Source organism: Dermacentor variabilis, chromosome 10, assembly GCF_050947875.1.
Source record: "Dermacentor variabilis isolate Ectoservices chromosome 10, ASM5094787v1, whole genome shotgun sequence".
Taxonomy (NCBI): Eukaryota; Metazoa; Arthropoda; class Arachnida; order Ixodida; family Ixodidae; genus Dermacentor; species Dermacentor variabilis.
In genome coordinates, this window is record NC_134577.1 from 40172274 (window position 1) to 40198620 (window position 26347).

The following is a 26347-nucleotide window of genomic DNA, read 5'->3' on the forward strand; positions in this document are numbered from 1 at the left end:
CTTTCTTTTTCTCCCGACGTGGTGTCGACCAATAACATGCTTGCTTTTGACACGTGATACAAAACAGTCCAACGTTCCAACATTCAAAAACCGGCGCTGGCAGAGGTGGTTGCCCAAAACGTTTTTGTAGGCTCGTGGCGGTGGTGGTCGGTTGAGGCAATTTGAATTGGTGCTCGCGGCAGCTCGCGGGGCTCGCGGTTTGAGGTGCGCTGCTGAGCCGGGCCGTTGAACAGTCAAACAGACTGCGCCGTTCTTTCACGATGGCCTCTGCCATCCCTACCAGGACGGTCCCAACCGTTACCAAGGACCTCCCGGACATCGTGGTCGACAAGAAAGGCAAGAAGGAGTATGTCCGCGGCAAATTCCTTGGGAAGGTAGGCAGTTTACAAGGTGGTGCTGCGCCTGTATGGCCTACGCTACCTTAGCGTCGCCGTAATCGCCGACCGCGTTGATGAGCATTCCGGGGTTGACAGCAAACGCTCCGCAGTGTGTGGAAATTGCCACCACTCATTTCGGCTCTGACCCGTTTGCCATTGTTATCGCTCCGGCAGTTCCTGCGGAACACTTGACGTGCGCTGCCTATAACTAGCATTACTATTTTTTATTTATTTTTTTAATACTGTAGCTTCTTGGAGCAGTGAAACGGGAAGCCGAGAAAAAATTTCATCATGTCATCGTGGCATGCAGTTTCCTTGTTACCTGCTCCCAGTTGTTCGCCCGGCGCATCAACTTCAGTCCCAAGCGGCTACCCCAGGATCTTTTATCGCTCTTTGATTTGGCGTTAGCGTTGATCCCGTCTTTGTACCACGTAACCACACGTAGTACCGTCATGTGACCGTGTCTTCATTAGGTTCACCATTTTGTTCAGGCCTAGTCCGCCTTTTTCCACCGCCCCCGTTCCCAACGTTTGCCAAGCTATTTCAGCGACACCGTTTGCCTTTCATCCAACCAACTACGGTGCTCGCCTGTAACATCGTCTTCCCAACGGACCACCATTAGCCGACGGACATCCGGGTTAAATCTGAACGTGCAAGCCCGGCGTGGAACGTTAACGGATATCTCATGGATGTGCGATTAAGGTCCGAACATCCCAAGTCCAATACAGAAAGCTCTGTGGACCAACAAGGGACATCGCATATTTATGAATATTAACCGAAGAATTTCATATCGTGGATATCCTACTGACGTCATTATTATATATAGCGCCACTTATCCCTTCACAATGGCATACTGTGCAGCAACTGCTGAGTATTCAGCTTGCAAGCCCCCAGAGGACTCAGTTCCATTGGTGTGCTACAGATATCCACACATCCCACATCTAAATGAAGATGCCTGGCACATCTAACAGCGACATCTTAGACATCAAGGTCCTTAAATAGTGTCATCACAGACATAATCAGGAAGTAAAATCGACGTACAAAATATTTTTTGCGAAGCTGTATTAAACGGTCATGTGTCTGCTTCCCAGACAGCGGTTTCTCCAAATTTACGTAAAATTTTAAGTTATGGTTCTATGAGCATCCAAAGAGACCACACCGAGATATGTTTTGCCCCTCGCATAGAAATAAGCCTCCAGAGGTTGTCTTCTCATTCTCTACAAAGAAAAACACGTTTTCTGATAAATTCAAATTGTAACACAAAGCTGTAGCTCATAAATACGCTATGCTTGGTGATAGCATTGACCATGAAACTTTTTATTAGTTGACTACCTCACTTTTGCCAAGAAGGAAGGTCTTGAAGAGAAAGAGCAAATGGTCACATAGCCTCATGACATATCTTCATATAAAGCAGTTGGCAGGGTGAAACATTTCCTACTACTATGTGCCATGCAGCAGAGCTGATCTGCAGCATTTTGAATATTGGAGGCGATAACTGCTCCAGCCAAACATAAATTGTCTGGACTTTTCGGGAGCGGTTCAGTCCCTTCTTCAAGGTATGACTGAAGCGGACAAAGAAACGGCATTCTTTGAACGCAGCAGTGTCTGCTTCTTGATATTTCCCAATTAGCCAGACAGATTTCTGCTGAATATGTTTGAAACATTTTGAACGTGCTGCTTGCTTTCCTAAGAGCAGCCTGGTAATGTATTGCGGTTCTTCTAACATGCCTTCAAGCTTTTGCTCCCTGAAACTTTTTTAAGATGTCACTGTAGGTTCCATATGGACACCTGCAATGTTGAGAAATAACTGGTCACAACTGACTTTTTCTGCAGGGTGGCTTTGCCAAATGCTACGAACTCACCGACAAGGCAACCAACACCATTTATGCAGGCAAAGTGGTCTCCAAGGCACTACTTGTCAAGTCCCACCAGAAAGAAAAGGTGACTGTCCAGGAGCATTGGCTGTTTTTCAGTCTTGGAAATTAGTATTCGCCCTCATGCACTAAAATTATATTGGAAGGCAAAGTGGAGGCACTGATATCAATGCGATGTCGTAACCATGTGAAGCCAGAAACAGTGCACGAGAAATTTTTTCATTGAACAAAGAAATCGACAGAAATGAAAGTGAAAGTGGATGAAAAATTAACTAGACGTAACTGGGAGCCAAACATGAATCCACTGTGTTTTGTGAGCAGTCCTTTACCATTTAAACCTGGATGGCCATCGTCCTGTCAACATTTTTCTGTATTTACATATCTGTGCAAGATTAGCCACGAGTTTGTTAGCCAGCAGTACTCAAAACAGTAAATGCAAGTTCTTTTTTTTTTTTTTTTTCAACACTTCAATCAATTTCCCCTATCATTTGTCGGACCTCATTGTCTGCTTTATATGGTTCCAATTGAAGAATCAAGCTCCTCGATTCCCTTTATTGATCTCGTATCTTTGGGCCATTGTGGTGCAGTAAAGTTCTCTAAACTTGCTAAATATCTGGCTCTTTTAGAATACAATTTTGTCTATCTTTACCATTAAACATCCGAGCCCAAGCAGACACTTTCAAGGTTCGTGACATCTTGGCGAGCTGGCGGGGAAACTTCAAGGCATCATAATCATCAGTTCTTATGGCAACAGCGTCTTTGCACCCCCCCCCCCCCCCCCGTCTTTTTTTATCGTACATTAATTTATTAATTTAACTCGGATTGCTTTTCTTTAGTGTCCCTTTAATTTTCCGGTTTCTTAAAACAAGTAAAAGGGTAAAAACTTTACTGCAGCTAAGAAGCACTGTTACAATCGTATTTTTCCAAGGCACCTAATGCTAAGGAACACCATTTAGAATATTCTGTGCTTTGCTATCACATCCCTGTTTCCTAATGTCCATGTTTGTCAGTCATACTGCAATAAGGTAGATTGGTATTAATCAGGTTTGTAAGTTCTTTTAACCCAAGTCTGTTGTACATTTATAAGCACTTTTTAAACAGTGAACTTGTTAAAGTTCAATGACCACACCTATACATACTTGAAAAAACTATTTTCCATTTAAATTTGCAAAACGCATTGAGAATAAGCAAATTCAACTAAAATATTTTGCGGAAACTTTTTCAGCAACTGGGAGGAAACATCAGCTTGCTGCATGTCATCCAGTGATGTGAAGGTTGTGGGATCATTACCCACCTGCAGCAAGTTGTTTTTTCACATCCACTTTCATTCCATTAATTTATCGTTCCTTTATTCCATTTATTAATCACAAGTAATTTCCCCTATGTTGTCAGTGTTTGTTGGCTTGCGATATAGTGTTGACCAAGAAGGAAGGGGATTAACTGAGGGGCCTGATTTTTTTATTAGTCATATCATAAGAAGTCAACAAACACTGACACCAAGGACAACATAGGGGAAATTACTTGTGCTTAATAAATGAAATGAAGCAACGATAAATAAATGGAAATGAAAGGGGATGAAAAAACGACTTGCCGCAGGTGGGGGCCGAACCCACAACCTTCGCATTTCTTATGCGATGCTCTACCAATTGAGCTACCGCAGCACCGTTTCCCCATCCACTTTCTTGGGTATTTACGTGTACTAGTAGAACCCTGGGAGCGTTAGCCAGCGCCACCACTCGCAGACCTTGGCGGCGGACGTGAAACATCCTTTCTGCTGCAGGCATCACGAGGACGTGATCTTTTTGGGTGAAGGTAACTGGTGAATAAACCCACACATGCTACCAAACACATTTAGCCAGAAAATTTGTGCTCGATACCTAAACTCTGCAAGATTTTTTTTTGTTGTTGTTTTAAGGCGACACTCACCAATTAAGGGTTAAAGGGGTGCTTGCAAATAGTTGTCAAATCAGACCTTATATGGCATCTGCTACTTTTATAGCATAAATATGTAAAACAAAACAAGTTAAAGTAAAAGGAGGTACAATTGTGGCGAAACTGTTGTACACAAGATAACTTCTAAGAACCACTTCACGTCGTATGCAGCATCTGCACTGTCCAGAGATTTCGGATTACCGACCGCGGCCTTTGATGAATGTTTCAAATAGTTAGTTTTGGCAAATCGTATATGTCGTTTGCCAAAACGCTCAATTGCTGCACTCTTTATTTTTTCAGAAGAGTATGCATTTGGGCTGGTTGGTTCGTGAGGACGTGCAACAGCGCTGTCTGTTGTCTGTGTCCCTTCACTTGTCTTGTTGTTTAGCACTGTTTTTTATTGCTTTATTTCTTATCCATCTGCTAGTCCCATTTAGCTGCACTATGCAAATACCAAGTTCGTGCGATTAAATTATAAACAAAGGTTGGACATTTGCAAGTGCTTAGCAAATACGAGTTAAGTCTCAACAAAGAAATCGCCCGTTTTTCAGAACAAACAGGTTGTGCACAGCATACACTGTAACAAGTTATACACTGTAACAAGCATACACTGTAACAAGGATCCGCCGTCAAATAGTGACGGCGGATCCGGATCATGAGACGGAAATAATCAGAAGAATAAGAATGGGCTGGAGTGCGTTTGGCAGGCAGTCCCCAATCATGAACAGCAGGTTGCCATTATCCCTCAAGAGAAAAGTATATAATAGCTGTGTCTTACCAGTACTCACCTACGGGGCAGGAACCTGGAGGCTTACGAAAAGGGTTCTACTCAAATTGAGGACGACGCAACGAGCTATGGAAAGAAGAATGATAGGTGTAACGTTAAGGGATAAGAAAAGAGCAGATTGGGTGAGGGAACAAACGAGAGTTAATGACATCTTAGTTGAAATCAAGAAAAAGAAATGGGCATGGGCAGGACATGTAATGAGGAGGGAAGATAACCGATGGTCATTAAGGGTTACGGACTGGATCCCAAGGGAAGGGAAGCGTAGCAGGGGGCGGCAGAAAGTTAGGTGGGCGGATGAGATTAAGAAGTTTGCAGGCATGGCATGGCCACAGTTAGTACATGACCGGGGTTGTTGAAGTATGGGAGAGGCCTTTGCCCTGCAGTGGGCGTAACCAGGCTGATGATGATGATGAGCCTCAACTTCATGTATGTATACGATGTTCAGCATAGTTTGGTTATTATCAATTCCAAACATAGGGACGTAAGATGCGTAAAGTGCATTCGTATGCCCCACAAATGTGTGTTGTGGCAGTTCTTAAGCATTGCCATTTTCTCCCTCGCGTCTTTTGTATCCGCAGGATTTTTATAAATCGTAGTTTCCTGGTATGGCACTAGATTCCATGCTGTCATTTCCAACTTTTTTCTGTTATTTGCAGATGGCCCAGGAAATCCAAATCCACAGGAGCCTGAATCACAAACACATTGTGGGCTTTCATAGCTACTTTGAAGATGATAAGAATGTGTACATAGTCCTGGAACTTTGCAGCAGGCGGGTATGTATCCCTTTTTCGCAGCCATATCTCTACATGCAGCATTAACTGCCATGTTCCAGGTCGTCCTTCCACATAATACAAAAGTGCACCCTGCACCTTAAGCAAAGCTGCTGTATTTCTTGACAACGAACAGTAATTCCCGAGTAATGACATGCACTCAGTGTCTACTGGCATGCAGTGTAGTAAAGCTGTGCTTCTCAAGCAGCTCTTTGTCATAGGAATTCCCAAGGGTCATTTGTGACCTGCAGTGTTTTTGTCAGCCGGGATTAACAAATGTTGGCAAACCTGCAATGCAAGCTATGTGTCTATAGAGATCTGCAAATCTGTTAATACTTCACGGATAGTACCTAGGAATGCCCGAAGGAAATGCTAATCTTCAATTGAAATGTGCAATATCCACTGAGAATTAATCTAATAGCGAATTTAGGCGAACAAGAATTTAATGTTTAGCCCTTTAACCCTGAAAATTCCAGAAAAACATAACTGAATTCCCCATATTTTTTTCATAGCCATGAAGTTTACTGCAATTCTGATTCTGGAAATATATTACTTGATTCTTTATACTGCATTACATGTTTTCCCTGCACTTCTACCGCACTCTAGTGTTGAAAATTGAACCCAAAGCCAATCGCTGACCCTAACTAGTCTTTAGCACTAATTGGTAGGCAACACCAGACAGAATATGAAGCAAGCTTCGCCCCAAGCCACCTATGAGTGTTTGTGTGGAACTTCTACAGACAGTTCCCGTTAGGATGTGAAATAGAAGTTGAAACTGGATTTCCTCTCCACTACCTTTGACACCACTACAGCTGGGGATCTTGCACCAGTATTTCTCCTTTGACTGTGCTTTCAAGTGAAGTGTAATGGTTTAATTCTCATGAGCAGAATTATTGGCAGACAAATGCCAACCTCAATTTCCTCTGAGCATCAACATGCAGCAGTGCTGCTCTGCCGCACTGCCTCTTGCATTGTAGTACCCCTTCATCCGTTATGTTGCAAAGATGAATGTTTGAATGTCATTTGTCAGCCAGTTTGAATAATGAAGTCTTCATGCATTTCTGTGCCCTTGTGTGTTGTAGAAACTGTCGCTTTTATTTTTACGTCTTGCAAGTTCTGCACTATCCTTTTTACTAGGATTACTGAGGGCCAACCTTGCCCTAGTGTCCACATGTGAGCGGAGAGGTGTCAAAAACAATGAAATCAATGAAAATAGGTTTGAGTGCTTTGCATCTCTAGACTGATTTACTGTTGCTCGTTACTGTTCCTTTAAAAGGAAAAATATGCCGTAAATAACTTACTGTAATGCTTGTTTATACACTTGCTCAGTTCTGCAATTGCCGAGGCTGTCGCATGCCAAGCTTATCGGCAGTCCTTGCTCTGCATCCTGGCATAACAATACTGTTTGCTGCTACGCTTACTAAATGTCCTTCTTTTAGGTACTAGAAGCATGTCATCGCTTTTACAACATTGGCTGCCCAAATGCATTTCTGTACCATAGGTGTGATTAAAGAACCTTTTTTCCTCTCCTAGTCCCTCATGGAAATGCACAGACGTCGCAAGATGTTGACCGAGGCAGAGGCACGCTACTTCCTTCACCAGATTCTCCTTGCCTGCCGCTACCTCGTACAGCAGAAAGTAATCCACAGAGACCTCAAGCTTGGAAACCTGTTGCTCAATGACTGCATGGAGCTAAAGGTCGGTGACTTCGGGCTTGCCACCCGTGTGGACTTTGATGGCGAGAGGAAGAAGACCCTCTGCGGCACACCAAACTACATAGCGCCAGAAATACTAGCAAAGAAAGGGCACAGCTTTGAAGTTGACATCTGGTCCATCGGATGTATCTTGTGAGTATCTTGTGTGCATCTCCAATTACCCCTATCCTTCACTAGTTCACTACTATGCTCCACCCCAGTTCCGTACAGTAGAGCAAGGGCTAAGAATTTTGTTGGAAGTGCGTGCCCTTTTGCACTACAAATTCTCGTGTACAAACCTTGTTTGAGTGAAAAGTAAAGACTCCATTGAGATCTTGTCTGGAGTTGCAGCGGTGATGATGGACATGGAGAATACCCCATGTTGCAGTGACCAAGTAAGCAGCACCAGACAGTGCAATACGCTTGGTTCACCAGACAGTGCAATAAGCTTGGTTGTGCACTGCTCTTTGTGAACGGCGTGCTTGCACTTTACTCACATTATGCGGTAGGAATGCTAAGCTGGTGGGCGACTTGCCGTAAAAACCCGCATATAATAGGCTACAGCTAAGCAATAGGCGTAGGCTACAGCTCAGGCTAATCATTCGCGCCACAATTTGTGTGAAACGGCTCATATTGAGAGGCGACGCGGATCTTGAAATCGCAAAAATAAAATGCAAAAAAATGCCCATTTTCAAAAATCGCGATTTTGAGGTCTTCATTGTCCAAAGTATCCCCCCTCAAAGTATTATTGCTCAGTTCCTTCTCGAACTATTAAAAGAACGACAATTTGTAAGAGTCTGTGGGCTGGAGTTTAGTTTCGTTTGAAAGTTGGTTTCCCGTACTTCATTTTGGCGCCTTTCAACACGACGAAAGCATTCTGTGGGCGACGGCATCGGCGACGTTTTCGAAGGGCGAAATTCAAAAAGAGCGACGCTGATTGGTCGAAGCGCGCGCTTCTCCAAGGCGCAGCGCTCCGATTGGCCCTGGCGCGCGCCTCCTCTCCTCGAGCCGGCGCGGCCGCGTGCTGACGGCGTGTTGCTGTCGCGTCGTCTGCGTGCGCCCGCGGCTTCTTTGTTCTGCAGTGTTTCGCGCCCCACTGCTTCTTTTCGCATCGTTCGTGTAAGTATTTTCATCGTTCCTTACTACGTTTATTAGCCAGGCTGCCGTGCGTACGTGCGCGCGTTTTTGTGCCGTTATTCTGATGGGGCGGGACTCGCGTTTGAAATCAAGCACGCGGAAGGTGGTCGGAGAAAGGAGACGTGCTTGGAACAAGATAACTGCATCGTCGAAAAGAACTACGGCAGCTTCGGTGTCAATGCAAGCCACAGTACCACCTATCGACGCCGCTGCGCCAGGCTCGCCGGGAACGGCCGCTTCGGTGTTACCGCAAGCCGCAGTACCGCGGTCCCCCGGGACTACTGCGCCGAACTCATCCAGACCAAGTTTGGTGTTACGGCAAGCTATCGTGCCACGGATCGACGCCGCTGTTCCAAGCTCCTCGAGGACTTCGGTGTTGGCGCAAGCCACGGTACTGCGGGTCGAGACCGTCAACTTCGGCATCGCCGGTGGGCGCAGCTGGACCAAGCCCGCGTGCGCATCGCATAGACACGTCGTTTCACACGGAGTGTAAGGAGTGTCCAAACTTTCGGCACTTGTTATACATTATGGTCTATGAGGAGAATGGCGGTGCCACGAAGCAGACCGAATAATCGAGCATGTCCGAATGTTTGGAGTCCGAGGAATCAGTAGGCGACTGTAGTTCTACAAACTCTGAAGGTTGTTACCCATCCTAGACAAGTTTTGAAAGCTTCCCAAGATGCTGCATGTTTGTTTTGTAGTCTATCTTTGTTTGTTTATAAACCTGTGATCCTCATGGCTATATAATAGTGCAGCAGATTTGCCATGATAGCCTCTAGCATAGCCTCTACCGTCAGCTCATACACATTCCTGCGGGTTGCATATTGCTTACTCTTTTTCAGCCACCTGCAGCAAAGAAAAAGTGCTAGTCTTTGGGTGCAGGAGCCCACCTCTCGTTTTACAATCCACAAGTGTGCTCACAGGCTGAGTGTGAACCTCACTCTTCTACGAGGCTCTGCCAGCACACTGAACGCGTTGAGTACTTGAAGCAATTTCCTGCACATAAACCCAGCAAGATAATACACAATGCAATCAACTGCTTCTGGCTCTGTGCAGATCTCAACAAACTCCTCTTCACACTCCATCTCAGCGGCAACCAAACCATCCATTTTGGCTTTCAACTCCTGAAGATGAGTCTCTTGCCTTTCAACTGCCTGAAAGGCAAGCTTCAAATCGGCCAAAGTGAGCACACGTGCTTCTCGAGCTCGCTCTACCTCGCAATTTCCAAACTTTGGTGGCTTAATTAAACTGTACGCTTACATCGTATTGTACAGCTGAAGAAAAGTGGGCAAGGAGGGATGGTCATTCTGACCTGTATGGCGGATTGTCCCCCCAAAAAAAAAACGCCCCAGTAAATCTTGGTTAAATTTTTCCACTCAAGACATACTTAAAGCCAGTCCTTGAGCAAATCTCTTGTCAGCTCTAAAGCCGACAAAACTGACTCGCAGACTTACTGCAGTCTGCTCTGTGCGAAAATGTGCGCCGGATATCCTTCTGGCCACCACTTCTCCCTCCCACTTGTTTAACCACTACAAGAAAGAGGCAAGAACCCTGAAGTACTTGCTTCCCGCTGTGATGCCTTCTTTAGGATGGTTGCGATTCAGTGCATCGAACAAATAGTTAAATTTCAATGTAAATTCCACTGTCCCTTTAACGTTCTCTAGTCCAGTTGCTTTTCTCTGAGTAAAACTCCAACCCATTGGCAACACTTCAACTGAAGAGCTGGGTAGCGAGATTTACTTGCATTTTCTCAGCGTTCGTAGGATTCAGATGAGCATATGCGAGCTTGTGGCAAACGCGTAAGTGTCCAGGCTGCTTCTCGTCCTCAACAGCCTATTATAGTGTGCCCACTGGACGCAACCACCATGAAGTTCAAAACTTTCTGGGCATGCAAACAGTTCCGTACGCACTTCGTAAGATGCGGAGCATCTGAAAAAACAAATACGCTGCGCTTCTCATCAGCAGGGTTGCGTGAAGGAGCTCTTGGTGCAGTTTAGACTGCCACTTACACCACACTTTCCATATATAGCAGTTTTTGGCTGCTCCATCACACACCACTGCATCAACTAAAGCCCCAGCCTCCTTCAGCATAAACACTGCTTTTAAAACAAGCTGTGCAAGCTCTGTTCCTTTTGTTGGTCCTTTGCTGGCGAACACTGCAATGGGCTGAGAATACTGGTCTCCAAATGCACGGAAGGCAAACATGAGTCCGTGGTCAGCAAGGTCATCATTGGTCCCTGCATTGTCACCAAAGTCACTGAACCCTACATAAGTCATTGATTTCAAATGCACACATATTTCCTTCCTGACACGCATTTCGTTAAAAACCAATGTACCGTGGCGCTGATACTCGTCTTTGGTCACCATCTTCCTTTTAAATGCAGCAAAAAGCTGCTGTCAAATCAATATTTCTGCACTGTCGTCACACATGGAAGAGGGAGCACATTGTTCTCTTGTAAGAATGTGTCCGCCGATGGGCTTCTTATATGCAGCAAGAGGCACATAAGCAGCCATTCTTCAGTGTAGCGACAATTTTTATTGTTGGCGAGCCTTGCTGCAGCTAAGCATTCCTTGATTGCAGTTAGCTGTACATTTGGAAGTTCAAGCTTGCAAAGTTTGGTCTTGAGCTTTCCCTCCGAAACCTTTTGCAAGCATTCACGGACTTCCTTTAGCTCCGAAGAAAGATCCTTAAAATGATTAAAGAGGCGATTTTTTGATGTCTTCAGGGCATAATTTGCTCGCCGCAGAGCAGCAAGTCTTTCACTGCTTTGTTGGGAACGTGAAACATGAACGCTAGCTGTCCTTAAGGTGCTCTTTTTTCTTTAGTGCTCATGTTTGGCGGATCCGTGGAGTGTCCGACAGGCTGATGCATTTTTGGCAAACTGACACATCTGCACTCGGGAAGAATTCACATTTCTTGTGGCGCCACTTGCTGCTAATGTCGATGAAGGCACTCTTGGTTTTTGCTTGAGGGTATTCAGCAGTGCTTAGTCCACCAGCGTTGATATCATGCACGGTCTGTAGAAGACTTCACGTCCTCAACTGTTAACTGTTTGAATGTTGCAGCTCTTTAGGAACAGACTTGCCCATCAACACTGTGCGGGGCCTCCATTCTCTCGTCGATCTCAACAAGCCGCAGAGCGGCGAACAAACCGCTGGCACCGATATGCCTGGGTGGGCATGCTTTCGCTGTGCTTGACGCTGCCACCGCGAGGGCTGACTTGGAAGAGTGGTTCTGGTTCACGTCAGCTCTAGGAAAACGATGCTGTTTGCGTCATTCATTTCAATGCGATGATATCCCCACGATTTGGAGGGCAGGCATACGAGCGACAGGTGGTGGAACAGCCTATGAAAAGTTGAAGGTGCCACTGGCAGTACCACTGTCACAGCAGGCCAGGCTTCCTCTTGAACTTCACTTGTGTCCGCACATTCATCCCCATGCACTGGTGCTGACGGCATGCAAGAATCCTGGATCTAATCGGAACTGTCACAACTGGAGCTGTCACACGATGAGCTCTTTTTCTTTTTCCATGGGGCGAGAAGCTGTCTCTCGGCTGGCCGCTTCCTGGCTTTCATCGTTTTAGACAAATAAGCAGGACGATCTGGAAACCTCGTGGGCACACCCTCTTTTGCGAATAATGCAATGCAACTAATGCTTGCCAGGGCGTGTATATTTTCCTCTGCTGTCCAAGTCTTTGAAATCAGATGAGGCTTGAAATGCCGCTCGCACACGAAGTCCGTAGCCTGTAGAAGACGGTCCTTTCTTGGCATGGCGCATCGCCACACGTTTAGTCGCTCTTCATCCTTTGGGGCTGAGAAGAGTGAGAACTTCTCACGGCAGGACTTGTATCCCTTAAAGCAGCGGGGTACAAAACAGCTTTTGCCCATCATTACAGTTCATACGAGTGCATGACAAGAAATACAATCGGCAAAAGAAGACGCGTGGCGTACAACAAGCACAACGGCCGACGGTGGTCGCCCACGCCACCCGCACTCCTGTGCGCTGCCTGCCGACTCTCTAAACCGCCAGCGCCATCTCACAGCACTCCTTGAAAACACGAACCGGCGGTCTTCAACGTCGCCCACTGGAGAGGCGGTGCCATTCAGACGCCTAGTTTATTCTTCCACCATGCGTGTAACAAGCCGCGGCTGTCGGCACTGGTGGCACTGTTACAAATGCAAAGAGCTGTCACGGGTGGCAAGCAATATGCAAGCACCGCCAAGGCATCGCTTTGGTGGCCCCAAGAGGAGCCTTTGAAAAATTGCTAGAAGGCTGCCGCGGCAGCCTATCAGCTTGAGAATTCCAGAAGAAACGCTGAGATCGCCACAAGCATCTCGCCACATACTTTTCACTGGCTTGCACGAGAAAAGCCTATGTCCATCAGCCTTGCATGCATTATGCAAAGCTTGCTGACATCCTTCTCCAAGGCATCCAATTGCTCCACGTAATGCAGCGAAAGCTTCGTCACGAAAACGAAGCCCCAGAGGGATTGAATCATCTGCCGGACCTCCTGCGAGGACAACATTGAGGTAGCCTGCCCTGTCGCGGCATTGCTGCTGTCGCTATATGATGCAGCCACGTTTGTGGCGATCGATTCATCATTTAGAAGCACTTAGTTACCAAATCTATAGCCATGCGCTTTTCACCGGCAACGGCTCTGAATGAGGAGCCAGTGAGCAACATGCGAGCAATCTGCTTGCAGCGCAGTTGACGCGGTCCATTCGTGTTTCAAAGGGTGGGGCGGCGTAGAGCTATGGGAGCAGCCCATTTGTGTTCAGAAGGGTGGAAGGGCAACAAGAGAGCCGCGCAGAGATTGCTAGAAAATGAGCGCGCGGCGGCCGTTGAAGCAGTGGCCTATCATGCAGTGGCTCGAATTTTCTTCTGAATTTCTCGAATTTCTTTAGGATTTCGCATTTCACTACCTTTCGGCTTGGACACCCAGCAGCCAGACTTCGTTATAACCAATAATGCGGCATCGGGGAATTCTAGTAAGTGGGTTATTTTACGATGGAAAACTTACAACAGTTCACGGTGCAGCAGCTTCCCATTCTTATAACTGATATATTGTTAAAACCGGTATCGTTATAAGTGGGTTAGACTGTATTGGCACTCCTTGGCATAATTTCTATGTCACTGGCTATCAAATAATGAAACCAAAACGAGGTTAAGTTGACACTGGTACTCCTTTAAGAACGTTTCCACTGCTCCTCTTGTATGCAGGTTTACCCTTATTGTGGGGCATCCACCATTTGAGACCCCTACACTGAAGGAGACATACATCCGCATCAAGAAAAACGAGTATCATGTGCCTTCAACTGTGAGCTCTCCCGCCCGTAACCTCATCCGGCGCATGCTGCAGCAAGAGCCAGAGAGAAGGCCCAACATCGAAGCCATCATGCAAGATGAGTTCATGACGTGTGGTGAGTTTCTCTGCACAACTATGGTACAATGCACAGAAACTTCCCAATGCTTTAGGCACTACTCAGTGAGCTGACGTTTTGAGCACAGAAATTATTGAGGATCTTTACTGTACCTAGAGAAAGGTGTGCATTGACAAATTGAAGGGACATTAAATTGTAAAATGGAGTTTACTTGTCTAAAGTATCAAATTCCTTATTTATGGGACTTCATGCAAATGTCTGACATTTTCATTGAGAACAGGGACCAGCACTTCCTTCTGAAAAATTTAGGCTCCATAACTTGCACAACCTGAAACTTCACTGGTAGTATAATGGTTCTTTGCCATGGACTGGGAAACATCACTCTGTACACGTGCAGTGACGCTGCCAGCGATTTTTTTCTTGGGAATTCTTTAGTCTTGTTGCCCAAAGTGCATGTTACATCTAACTCCCTTAGCATGGCAGCGGTCACTCAAAAGGTATGTAGGGGTTCACTAAGCATTCATCACTTGTTGCAGGGCCCCTGCCATCGCGCCTCCCGACCTCTTGCCTAACCACCGAGCCCCGCTTTGACACACTCAATGCCACCCTGAGTGTGAATGGCCGCAGACCTCTGCTGGAACGAAATGAAGGCCGTGGTAAGTTGGTTTGTCTTCTTAATCGATCCCTTATCCAATTTATCAGAGGTGCGAGAGATGGGGCAGGGTTAAGCCTAATGTAAATCTATCTTGCATACCCGTGAACTGTCGGCTACGGTTGATCCCGTATATATCCAATTCGAAGGGTAATGCAAAATAGCTCAATATATTGATACTTCTAAATACTACAAAATGTGCATCTGAAGCTATGTACAAGTGCTGTGCACATAGGCTTTGTCGAGACTGTTGAGTGCACAAGTTGAATTTCTGCTCACAAATGTCACAGCTTGCGTGCATTGCTGAATAGGGGTTGATTTACTGATTGCAATGCGAAGCCTAAAGTCCTACTTTACTGGGCTGCAAGATCACGGCGGGCGTCAAGGTACTACACTCGCACCTCATAATGAAGTTGAAGATGGAGCCCCGCTGACTTCGTTATATCCATTACTTAGTTATATCGCTACATGGCCACACATGCCATGAAATTTGAACAATACATTCATCAAAGGAATCTTCAGCATGTGCAACACGCAACTTCGCACCAACAGCCTTTTGATAGCTGCCTTCTGTTTCATTGTGATCGTGTTTCTCACTTGCTTTCTACTTGTGCTGCTTGACTGCCCTATGCCCTATGCAATATGATCTAGGAGGCAAGCAAACCTCACCAAGCTGGCTTGGCTTGGTCGGCTCGTGGCCTCTTGAGATTGCAACTATGCCACTGCAATTTCGGAGGCCACGCCCAGCTGCCAGCTCGCTCGGCGCACAGCATTGAGAGACGTGAATGCATGACTTAAGCCTGACCCCGGAGATCGTGCCAGGGAGATCTGAGGCCAGGTCGTTCTGCCTGCACAGTGTGCACTGTAGAGAAAGAGAGAAGTGAATGCACAAATCTTTCGTACGACCGTGCATAGCTGTGCAGTATGGCACGATCCCTGAGATAGCGCTGGGTAGATCTCGGAGGCCACTCAACTGCGTGCGCCTGCTTGTGCGCCATGCCATAGAAATGAATGCATGAATCTTTCACATCGTCATTTGTCTGAGCTGCTTGTGCGCAGCTAAGCGCGGCGGTGAAAGACCACTGTTGCTTGACAACGTATTCGACATGGTGACGCGAGAGTTCTAAGTTGATGTGGCAAACGAATCTAGTTGATTATACCCACTGGCAGGACAATTTCACTTCATTAAAACAAGGTTTTCAATACACAGATCTCTCGGTAGACTTCACAGGGAATTTAATTTGCTTCGTTATATTCATTATTTCGTTATATCCTGTTGCATTATAATAAGGTTTGAGTGTAGTTGCACTTTATTTATAAGGTAGAAATTTATTCGGTGCAGAGGCAAACCAGTGGCACACTTGTACTGCGAATCATCCGTGAACAGCTGATTGTTATATTGACAAGACAGATGCTGTTAGATTCAAAAGTGGATCTCAGTTTGCACAACACCAGAATTCATTCTCACCTGCATAAACCTGCGAGCAGAAATGGGCCCATGAATTGTGCGTCAAATCTTGCATGCTTCTTCCGCAATTGTCTTTCCTCGAAAAGTAGATGAGACGGGCAATGGTTTCTGTAAATCTAACTCGTAATGTAAAAGCCTGTCCAAATTAGGTGGGGGTCGTATTCGTTTCGGTAGCTCATTGAGCCCTTATTGGTTCTGGAGCCACTCGTTGAAAAAATCTGGTGTCATCCTCATTTTATTGTGGAAAGTGCAGATGATTACAAGGCCTTTCACATTCTTAAGCAGCGAGGCAATCTGTGCTTGCCGATAACAAACAGCTGCTTGCAGCAACGTGCACTTTGCTCATTTTCATTGCCCGATATGTACTGCCCTTCAGATTTGACACCTTCTTTGTCGGCATCTCCCGCAACAGGGCTGTTTTGTTTAGATTGTATATTTCCGATAATCAGAACTGATCATAACCTCATTAGGAACGCACTTGCCGTGGTGTGGTGCAGCTTTCAATATATTGAATGTGGTGAACGAGAGTTCGATACGCACACAGACAGGGCTATACTTTTGCGTGGTATTTCCGTGTGAATGTTAAGACTGTTCTGTATAGACAATAATTCAAAATGTCAATTTCCTTTTGAAAACGACATAACTGACAGAATAATTCATAGTTGGCAGCATCAACTGTTGCGGAGTGCTTATAGAAATATAAAGGTTGTTCGTCTTGTATGCTTCGATTTTCTTGCAGAACTGGAGGCAAAGGTCACTCCAATCAGAAACCATCCAGACAAGGAAGCAAAGCCAGTACAGTGCCTCAAGCCACAGCTACGTGAGTGATCTTTCTCTCTCGGTTAAAATCTCAAGTTAGAAAGTTGTGGAATTATGGGGATTCAAGAAGAAAAACATTCAGGCACTAAAAGCACAGCAGCATTTGATGCAGCATTTCAAACAGAGCAACAGGGTTCGTACAGCTACTTGAACACCCTTAAATTTAACACATTAAGCTGCTTGAAAGTAAACGTGCTGCTAGAAAACGTTCAAACTTCAAAGTTCAACATTCAAAGTAGCAAACTGCATAGGGGCTATGCCATGGACACTGTCTATTGGGGAAATGATTCTGGATTTTTTTTTCCTTGTCAGTGTTGCTAAGAGGTGCATTCTGGCATGTCCAACAGCAGGCTTGTTGTTTACTACCGTTGTCTTAATGAACTAAAGACCAAACCAGCTTTGCTGTTTTGCTAGTTGGTTCACCCGGCAGCCATCGCAGCTCCATTTTGGAGCCCTAAGTTCCATGTCAGGACAGTTGAGGTTGACTATCCAGCCGCACAGAGAATCTCGCTTGTGGCTAAGTTCGGGACTCTTACCAATGAGCTCGCTATCACTCGGTAGAAATAGCTCATAGTCGAAAATATTTGCTTCTGTATGCACCTCTTCTTATTTTTATTTGAAGATGTTTGACTCGATTTGCAATGGGCTTTACCATTTTTTTTAATATATTCATTCGCTGTGCATTTTATTAACCCCTCCTTTTCGCCCATCTTGACATGGAACAGTTCTTTGTCACTCAGGAAATTTTGCAAAGGCACTCAGGGAAAACCTGGAAAACTCTGGGAATGTGGAAATGTGAATTAGTAGGCACCCTGATGGTGGCAGGTTATTGATAGCGCTTCAAAATGCACAATTTGAATGCGGTTGTACTGTCAATCGGTAAAGCTGATGTACGACAAAACCAGCTCACGCCACGTAGCATGGCCAGCATGCTCAGTGGTCTCTGGGTGACACGCGGCGCATTGGCTCCAGGCGCATGGCAAGCTGGCCCGAGTGCCAGCATCCAACTGGAATAGGTCATCTGCTTCCCCAGTTAAACACCTCAAAGTGTGTCGCCATCATGGTCGAAACTTGTTACATAAGGAATCTTTTGAATGCAAGTCTGCAGTGCGGCATCCGTCACTTACCCTATGTGGGCGCCACCGACGTACTTACACGAGCGAGCATAAAGATCTTCAGGTTGTATGACACAGAGGAAATGACCACAAGGACAAGACGACAAACAAGGTGCAAACTACCAGTAAAGTTCTATTTTATTTAATTTTTTTCGCAAATAATTTTTCGCAAATGCGCAAATGATGCATGCACAGACTCTGACCGGTGCATGGTTCGACTTGCTGAATGCCATTTTTGTTTTGAACGGAGCTTCCTTGCTGCCCCACGAAGTGGTGCTACTGCAAATCCTGCTCATCATCATCGTTTCTTACTGGTTCGATAGTGGTTCTGCGGCAGTTCCGGTTTCAGCTTAGTAAGCCATGTCAAGACAATCCAGCAGCTGATTTGTGTCTTCGCGCAGGACGCTGCGAGTAGGCCACGTTTTTCGTTTGTGCGACTGGTGTCGGCACGGTGATGTTTGCTTTGCGTGCTGTGTCGAGGTTCTGGTGATCCAACGCGGCATACTGAAACATCACGTCAAGGGTCTAATAGCGCCGACAGTGCCCGCGCAGACTGCGCTGGGGAATGCCGGGAAGCGGGTGCCGGGAGGCCTAAGATTTGTCGCCTTCCGATGTGCTCCCTACTGACGCAAAAAATGTTCTGCCGAGACCTGCGCAGTGGTTGTATTGCGATTCCGAACACCGTCTCATTTGAGTTTCACAGGTGCTGACACTGCTGTACTGACATGCGCAGAACTCGACTACGGCGAGATCGTTCATCAGGTTTCTGCTGCACCGCCAGACGATAACTTTGAGTCGGAAGATTACGTGATGCGGAGCGTGTACAAGCAGTGACTTGTGCTTTCAGCCGCCTATAGTGGCCGTACGACCCTCACCGAGATGCAGGCTTATCTGATTGCGTGTAAACGGAACAGCGTGTAACGCCGCATTCACGATTTCTTCAAGTCTACTGCCGAGCCCGAATAAGTGCATGAAAATAAAGGATTTCAATTTTTTTTCTTAATCTTTTTCAGACACCTGTTTATTCGGACATTTTCGCAGTCCCCGTGAGGACCGAATAAACGGTCGGCGACTGTATTCGTAATCGTAGATGTAAGACATAAAAAAAAAATATGCATTCGATTGGCATTAGAAATTTTTTAATATTCATTCACGCCCTACTTCACAATATTTGCACCAAATTTATTTCCCAGTATGACATTTCTGGCCGGAGCATTTGGATTGTTCACTAAACAGCCAGGGTACATTAATATTGGTGCAGCAGTGTTCTTCATTAAGGGCTCTAGTGCCAAAAATACAATCGCAGAAAGGGAAAGACAGGACATTCTATCCTGCCTTTAGTCTTTCCTTTTCCTTCTAGTCCCGTGTTCTTGTCGCTACAATCATTACTGAACAACATGCCCAACAGCAAGTACTAGTACTACAGAATATTCGGTTGATGAGGCCTAACTCTTTATGATGCAGCTGCACCGGCAGGTGCTCAGAAGGCGGCAGCCGACAGCCCGGCACGCAAGGGTGCTCCCCAAGAGGCACATCTCACCGAGCTCCAGCGCCTCCTACGTCGTCTGTGCAATGCTCGGCCACCCGAGCTGCGCTTCGAGCGCCCCGATGAGGCTGAGGACCCAGCCTCGGTGCCAGTGTTCTGGGTGAGCAAGTGGGTGGATTACACCGACAAGTATGGACTAGGCTATCAGCTCTGTGACAACAGCATCGGTGTGGTCTTCAATGACAACACCCGGATCATCCTGCTCAACAACAACTTGTGAGTTTCTCCTACCTTCGTGCAAAGTGAGGCACAATGCAAACCAGCATTGGAAAACTTGCCTCTTTGCAGTGTGCACTCATTCTCGCCTGTCCTAGCAGGTTCCCATGCTGACACAATACTACCGTTAATTCAGCGGTGGTCATGTTCTTGAATTAGTTTCCAACTGCAGGTCTCGGGTCAGCACGCATGCATTTCTGTGGGTTTTCTACCGTGAAATTTGGTCCTTGCTAGTGAATTTAAACTAAACTAGTCGGCACACGTACGCATGACCCCATTATGTGCCTTGGCAGCTCTTAGACAAGGGTGAATGTGGGGAAGATGTGAAATTTGATATGAAAAGTCCACCAAGTACCTTTGGCAGACTTTGCAAATAGCAGTGCAATATGAGTAATTGTCATATTTACTTGATTCTAATGTGTGCTTTTCTTCTAAGACATTGTCACCTTAAGATTACAATCGGATACAAAAGTGAAACAGCATTTGTGACAGCCTACCGTCATCGCAAGATGGCGGTAAAACAAATTTTCACATAAGATGTTTTCACATAAGACTGCGACATGTTACTGTGAGTGTGAATGTTCAAGTAATGGTTCATTTGATTCGGTCTTGTAATCAGATTGTTGGTATTCTAAACATGATACTTTATTAATAGCTTTCAAATAGCCTAACTCGTCTAGTGTGTGTGATCAGGCAGAAAATTATTGCCAAAGTGCGATAAATTTAATCTCCACTGCCGTAATAGACACAAAACAGAAGTTGCATTTGGTGGAACATTCCATACACTCTGCGTAGTGTTACGGTATTTATGATTCAACCCCTAGCAGCTGATGTTTGCATTTTTAATCTAATTGTAATCGAATACAATGATGCGGGTTGTATTAGATTACAACCCGCATTGTGTTGTGGTTGTACAAGCTGCATTAAGTTTGTGCATTATCTGCAACTTCATGAGGCTGTTTTCCCGACACTATAGTCAGACTGGCATAGTCCACAAGGACATCAAGGATTGGAGGTTATCAAGTTTTATGAGCAACAGGTTCCACTGCTTGGCAGTTTAATGATAAGGCCTTCAACAAAGCTTTCCCGAGGGAGAACAAATTACCATTGCTCTCTTGCTATGAAAAACTGGTAACTGAACAAGCAATGCATCAAGCTGTAAATACGTCAACTCTTTCGTTACCACGCTATACAAATCGATCACTGGTGATCGATGCTTTAGATCAGATTTCGAAATGTTGGAGCCGTATCTTATCCACTCAAGGCCATTCAGTAGTTAGCACAGGCGCTGAACTTTCAGAATCGGTTTAAATTTTTGTGCTCCGGTGATGTTGTGATATTTAACGGACCTTTTTGTGAACAAATGTGCGTATGTTCTAGCGAAAAGAGGCATGGCTGTCACCTTCTGCCGCACTCGAGAAAAAAGAATGTCGCTCATGATTATGCTGCACTAGCATCAAAATTTTGTAATGTAATGGCTTATCTGCCGATCTATTTGCACGACCTAAGATCTTCAGTGTGCATACTTTGCTTGGTTATGATGTGCTGCCATCGGCATCATAGAAACTTCCGTTCACACCAAGAGGGCCGCCTGTAGCACATCTAGGCCAAACACTACGGATCAGCGCAAGACAGTTGTAGTTGCCCAGTTATGCTGAGTGATTGGTCCTGGAAGAGGTGCATGACTCTAAGGGAACTTGTGAAGTACGTTCCTCGGGCTTCTGATCAGACCATCCTCGGAAGGTGCCGAAAAGGTGGAACCACAAAATATCGTATTAGGACTGCAAAGTTGAACAAAAACCAGATGTTTCTTGGAAAAGTGCGGACTGCACCTATGCTTCACAAACTCCAGGAACTGCTTCACCGCATGGCATGAGCAATAAATTGGTCTTGGTTTCTTTTTTCTATCCAAAGAATAGCAGTGTACTGAGCATTTTTTTCAGACACTATTGCTGGGTTATTTATCTTTGAAAGGTATATTCTGAATTTCCTTTGTTAATGTTTCTTTAGATATCATGTCTTTTTATTGTTGTGTTTATAAACTTCTAGCAAAGCTGGTGCTTCCTAAAATTTTTTTTTACCTATTAAATTTTTTTGTTTGTCAACGTATGTTCTTGGAAAGAGCATTTCATTATGCACAATGTGCCATGCTCCCATGTGTGCTGGAATATTTTTTAGGGGGGAATAATTTCTTTTCTGAAACTTAAAAAAAACTACCATTTTTCTTGCGGTAATGAAAGAGTTAAGCTAGATCCATGTGCTGTAGCATCTGGTGAAGGTACTGCACATCTCTCGTACATAGTTCGTTTGTGGCATCAAGATATTACGCCCCATTAGTAAAGCTGCTTCTGCCTCCCGTTTCAACAGGAGCGTGACGTATGTCGACGAGAACAGCATTGAGCATTACCACACTGTGGAGGAGTTCCCGCCGTCACTGGAAAAAAAAATGACCCTTTTGAAGTACTTCTGTACCTACATGAAGCAGTACCTGCTCATGACGGGTGAGGATGTGAGCCCCCGGGAATGCGACAACCTTGTCAGGCTACCCTGCCTTGGGACATGGTTGCGCACCCGTTCAGCAATATCGTTCTACCTCACCAACGGAACAGTTCAGGTGAGTCCTAATTGAATATTGTACTTGTCAAATCTGTTCTGCGGAAACCTGCAAGGTGGAGTATGATTTGTGAAAGGGGACAACTATCGTACTGTCGACTGTAGCGCAGAGCTCCAAAAGAAACCCGTGGAAGTTTTCTTTGTCACTTTGTGCTACAGTTAGTGAATCAAAAATTTTCCGTTTTGCAAAAAGCTGTCCCTTATTTCCTATGTACTGCTGTAGCTTCTAGTGTTACATAATTTGGTTTGTCTGTGTAGCGAAATACAGCAGATGGTTCACCTTGGACAGGTAGACCCTTTATTCTAAACAGGACTCTCCCCTTGTCCGTGTGAAGCTTCATCTGGACTGCAAAGCTGTTAGAATGGAGAGCCTTCAATCTCGTTGTTGGGTATTAAATGGCTCTTGGCATGCTATGGTGGCGTAGGGGCTTTGGTGTTACGCTGTTATACACATCACGGGATCAAATCCCGGCCGTTGTGGCCACATTTTGTTAGAGGTGAAATGCAAAAATGTCCACATACCATTAATCCCGAGTTCCCCCCCCCCCCCCCCCCCCCCCCAGTACGGCATGCTTCGTGATCAGATCAGCTTTGGCTCGTAACACTTCAGAATTTAATTAAATGGCCCCTCACCAGGCTTAAGCTCTGGGGAGGGGCTTAAGTACATAACACTCCCTGCAACCTCAGAAAAAAAATATATTCACTGGCAATTGCGATGCTCCCACATACGAAATTTGAGCGCAGCTCTATACGTGTTTTCATTTTGAGAATCTATATTCTGTATTGGCAAGAGAATGCCGCGAGTAACATAGCTGGCGCAGACAATCTGTCTCGTCGGCACATTGCAAATGGAGCAAAGTGCGGCACGACTGCCTCTCTAATCGCAAGAGGCAACACATGGGTGACACATGAGCCGCCACAGACTCACGTCCGCTCATGCAGCACTGTTTCCATAAAGACGACAGGTGCTACTATGGCACTGTATCGTAGCCATTGTCGTCGCACAGCCACTCTTGCGTGGCACCACGCTTTTCTTTTCGCGCTTTCGTTCCACCAACACCGAGAGCGACCCTTTGTCGTGGGAAAATCTTGCCACCAGTGCCAGCTGAGACAACACCCGAGGGAGCGTCGCATCAAGCCTTACTCGTAGCCGCTTGCCGTCAGCCCATGCAGGAGCAGCGATACCCATCACACACCCTGGTACCGCGGACTGACCTCGACAGCTGATGCCATGGACGAGCCCAGCCCTCGCCATCTCGCGCCACCCTGGGTCCCCTCAGAAGCACAGATGAGATTGGCCTCTCCTCTATGCAGGCCAATCCTCCTCCACTACTTTCCTCCTTGCACTCTTTTCTTTCATTTCCTGCTGCGCTCTGCATTTGCTTTCATTTTTCGCTGTGCTCGTTCGCTCGGCATAGGCACACCTGTGCTAAGCGCAGAGACAAGCACCTAATAGCTGCGATCTCAAAAGGGAAAAGAATTGGTAGTTTCAAAAGGGTGAAGCACGTACAGCCATAGTAATGTTTAGCTCTACGCACGATGTTGTTGGCTGGTGTTGCAACAGTAAGCGGTGCAAAGAGTTGGAAAGATGTAGCGCCTAAGGTAACTGCTGTTGTGCAGCAGTGAGCGCACCCTGGCACAGCAACCAGATATCTCTCGATGCTGGTGTCACTCATCAAGAAACTTTCAGGATAAAATAGTTGGCTTACTGTCTTCTCGGACCACTGTATGCATTACGGTGTGGTTTGCACATATTGTCGAAGTGTAAACGGGCAATGGGCAGTGGGCGTAACCAGGCTGATGATGATGATGATGATGATGATGAAACGGGCACATTGAAATGCGCAACACTCGATCCAGCAACAAAGGGCAAAACGCTCTTGTTAAACACAGCGCACTGTGCACCACTTGAGTTTCTGATGCCCTTCTAACCTACCACACGCACATTGTGCATGCTCCTGCGACTGACAGTGTGGTGGCGACGCAAAAGCACCTAGTGTTATAATTGCTATCTCACTGAAAGAAAGGCAAAGCAGGGCTCGTCGTGTACATGTGATGCAATTGCTTGGTTACTGTACAGCAGATGGTAGGGAAGGAATGCAGCTTCCTGGCTCTTGTCTATTATGCACAGGGAGAGAATGTCCATGTTGATAATGAAGCTCTCCTCCTGGCAGCATGGTGACCTGCTCTAATAATGAACCAAGTTGGAGAATTGTTGTGAACAATCTCTGGGCTACTTCTTTTAACGCCCAACCCGAGATGACCATTGTCACATGACACAGCAAATGCTCACTTTGCAGCACTAAGGCCAGGAATTGCATTGATCATAAAAGAAATGCCATCAAAATTCATGAATTTACTCTGACTTACTCGCATGTGGCAGCCACGGGTTTCATACACTAGCTTGAAGTTCTTGAACATTGCTTAAATTTTTAAAAAAAATTATTCGAGAGTCTATTGAACTACTCCAAAATAAACATGCTCCTTGAAAACTGGGGTTGTGGGTGACTTTTGAACATTCAAAGTTGCAACTCTGCATAGGGGCTATGCCATGAACACTGCCTATTCCAAAACAACTCTAGATATTTTCTTTCTAGTGTAGCTAAATGATTGCAATCAGGTGTGTCCACTGCCACCGACAGGCTTGTTTAAATACCATTGCGATTGTGCAGCTAAAGCCAGATTAAGAGACCGCATTGAACCACCATTTTTGTTTTGTTAGTTGGTTCACACCGCAGCTATCATGGCTCCATTTTAGTGCTGTAGGCTGTAGTAATGTCTGATGGAAAGTTTCAGCCATTTGACTTTAGCCTAATTATTTTTGGTTGATGTCTGACACTACTAACAATCATGTCAGAAGGCAATTTATATTACTGTATTACAATGAGAAAGTCAACTTTGAAAAGCCACCTGAAGCACTTGAAGTGGTTGTTCAATTAGCTGTTGAGCTACAGCTCCTTTATTTTGTGTTACAGAAAAAATACTGGCATTCCTTGGAACACCCTAAGTAGTTTCGTAACACAGTATATTAGCTTCTTTATAGCCACTTCTGTTTCCCAGGATGTGTGACATCCTAGGACGCACCTTGGGAGAAGGACATGGTGGTGTTTTGGCACGTGCTCCCGCTCACTTGGTCAACTCCATACGTCTGTGTTGAGGCGACTGAGCGAGCCGGAGCAATTGCCAAAATCTCTCAATGTCCCACATGACATTGCGATAGTCCTGGAAAAATAAACAAACTGGCTATACAAAAGCTATGGTTTAATGTATGCTTGCTGTTTCAGAATTCTGTTTGAGCATGCTTGTTGTCCATAGCATCAGAATACTCTCGCAACCAACACTTCCCTCATTTCTTTCCAGATCAACTTTTTCCAGGACCATACCAAGTTGATCCTGTGCCCGCTCATGTCAGCAGTGTCGTACATTGACAACAACAGGGTTTTCCACACATACCGGCTAGAGACACTCCATAAAGGATGCCCACCAGATCTGTTCTCCCGTCTCAAGTACGCACGGACCATCCTAGACAGACTGGCCAGTACACCATCCTAGTCCAACCACCGCCCAGCTGCTACCCCTTCGGCATGTGTTCCCGCCACGTTGCGATCTCTTCAGAGCTTCAGGGGTGACCTTTCTGCGTCAATGAAAAAAAAAAAAAAAGTTGCCTACAAAACTTGTACATAGTCTTTTTTTTTTCTTCATTTTTACTGCACATAGTTTTTATTATTTAGCATATCACTCTTTTACCATTGGCTGTGTCCCACATGTTCCATTATTTTAGTTGCTGATGACAATAAGCTGCAAATTTTCAGCTGCACATTGTGTGCACTCCTCTTCCCCCATTCCCGTTCTTTTTTTTTTTTTTTTTTTTCTCTCTCCATGCTTTCTATGTGCAAGGCTTGATGTGTGCTATTGCAATAGCAATCGTGCATGTCTGGTTTTTTTTTTTATGCCAGTAAATTCAG

At 45.6% G+C, this 26347-nt stretch overlaps 1 protein-coding gene across 1 annotated transcript; it reads left to right on the forward strand.

Annotated features, from left to right (window-relative positions):
• The first annotated feature begins 69 nt into the window (after positions 1-69).
• Positions 70-26247, forward strand: polo (Serine/threonine-protein kinase polo). The gene is made up of 11 exons (XM_075672428.1): positions 70-374; positions 2211-2318; positions 5627-5743; positions 7274-7587; positions 9628-9753; positions 13793-13992; positions 14490-14609; positions 16813-16893; positions 19472-19769; positions 22137-22383; positions 25743-26247. Exons 1-11 carry the CDS (start codon positions 261-263, stop codon positions 25932-25934), a joined length of 1917 nt encoding a protein of 638 aa, XP_075528543.1. The 5' UTR covers positions 70-260; the 3' UTR covers positions 25935-26247.
• Positions 26248-26347: the final 100 nt, after the last annotated feature.

Excerpts from the sequence above, each read along its gene's own strand:
- polo (XM_075672428.1), top strand. The coding sequence starts at position 261 with ATGGCCTCTGCCATCCCTACCAGGACGGTCCCAACCGTTACCAAGGAC. Across the intron at positions 2,319-5,626 it reads AGTCCCACCAGAAAGAAAAG|ATGGCCCAGGAAATCCAAAT; the intron begins GTGACTGTCCAG and ends TGTTATTTGCAG. Across the intron at positions 16,894-19,471 it reads GTGCCTCAAGCCACAGCTAC|CTGCACCGGCAGGTGCTCAG; the intron begins GTGAGTGATCTT and ends TTTATGATGCAG.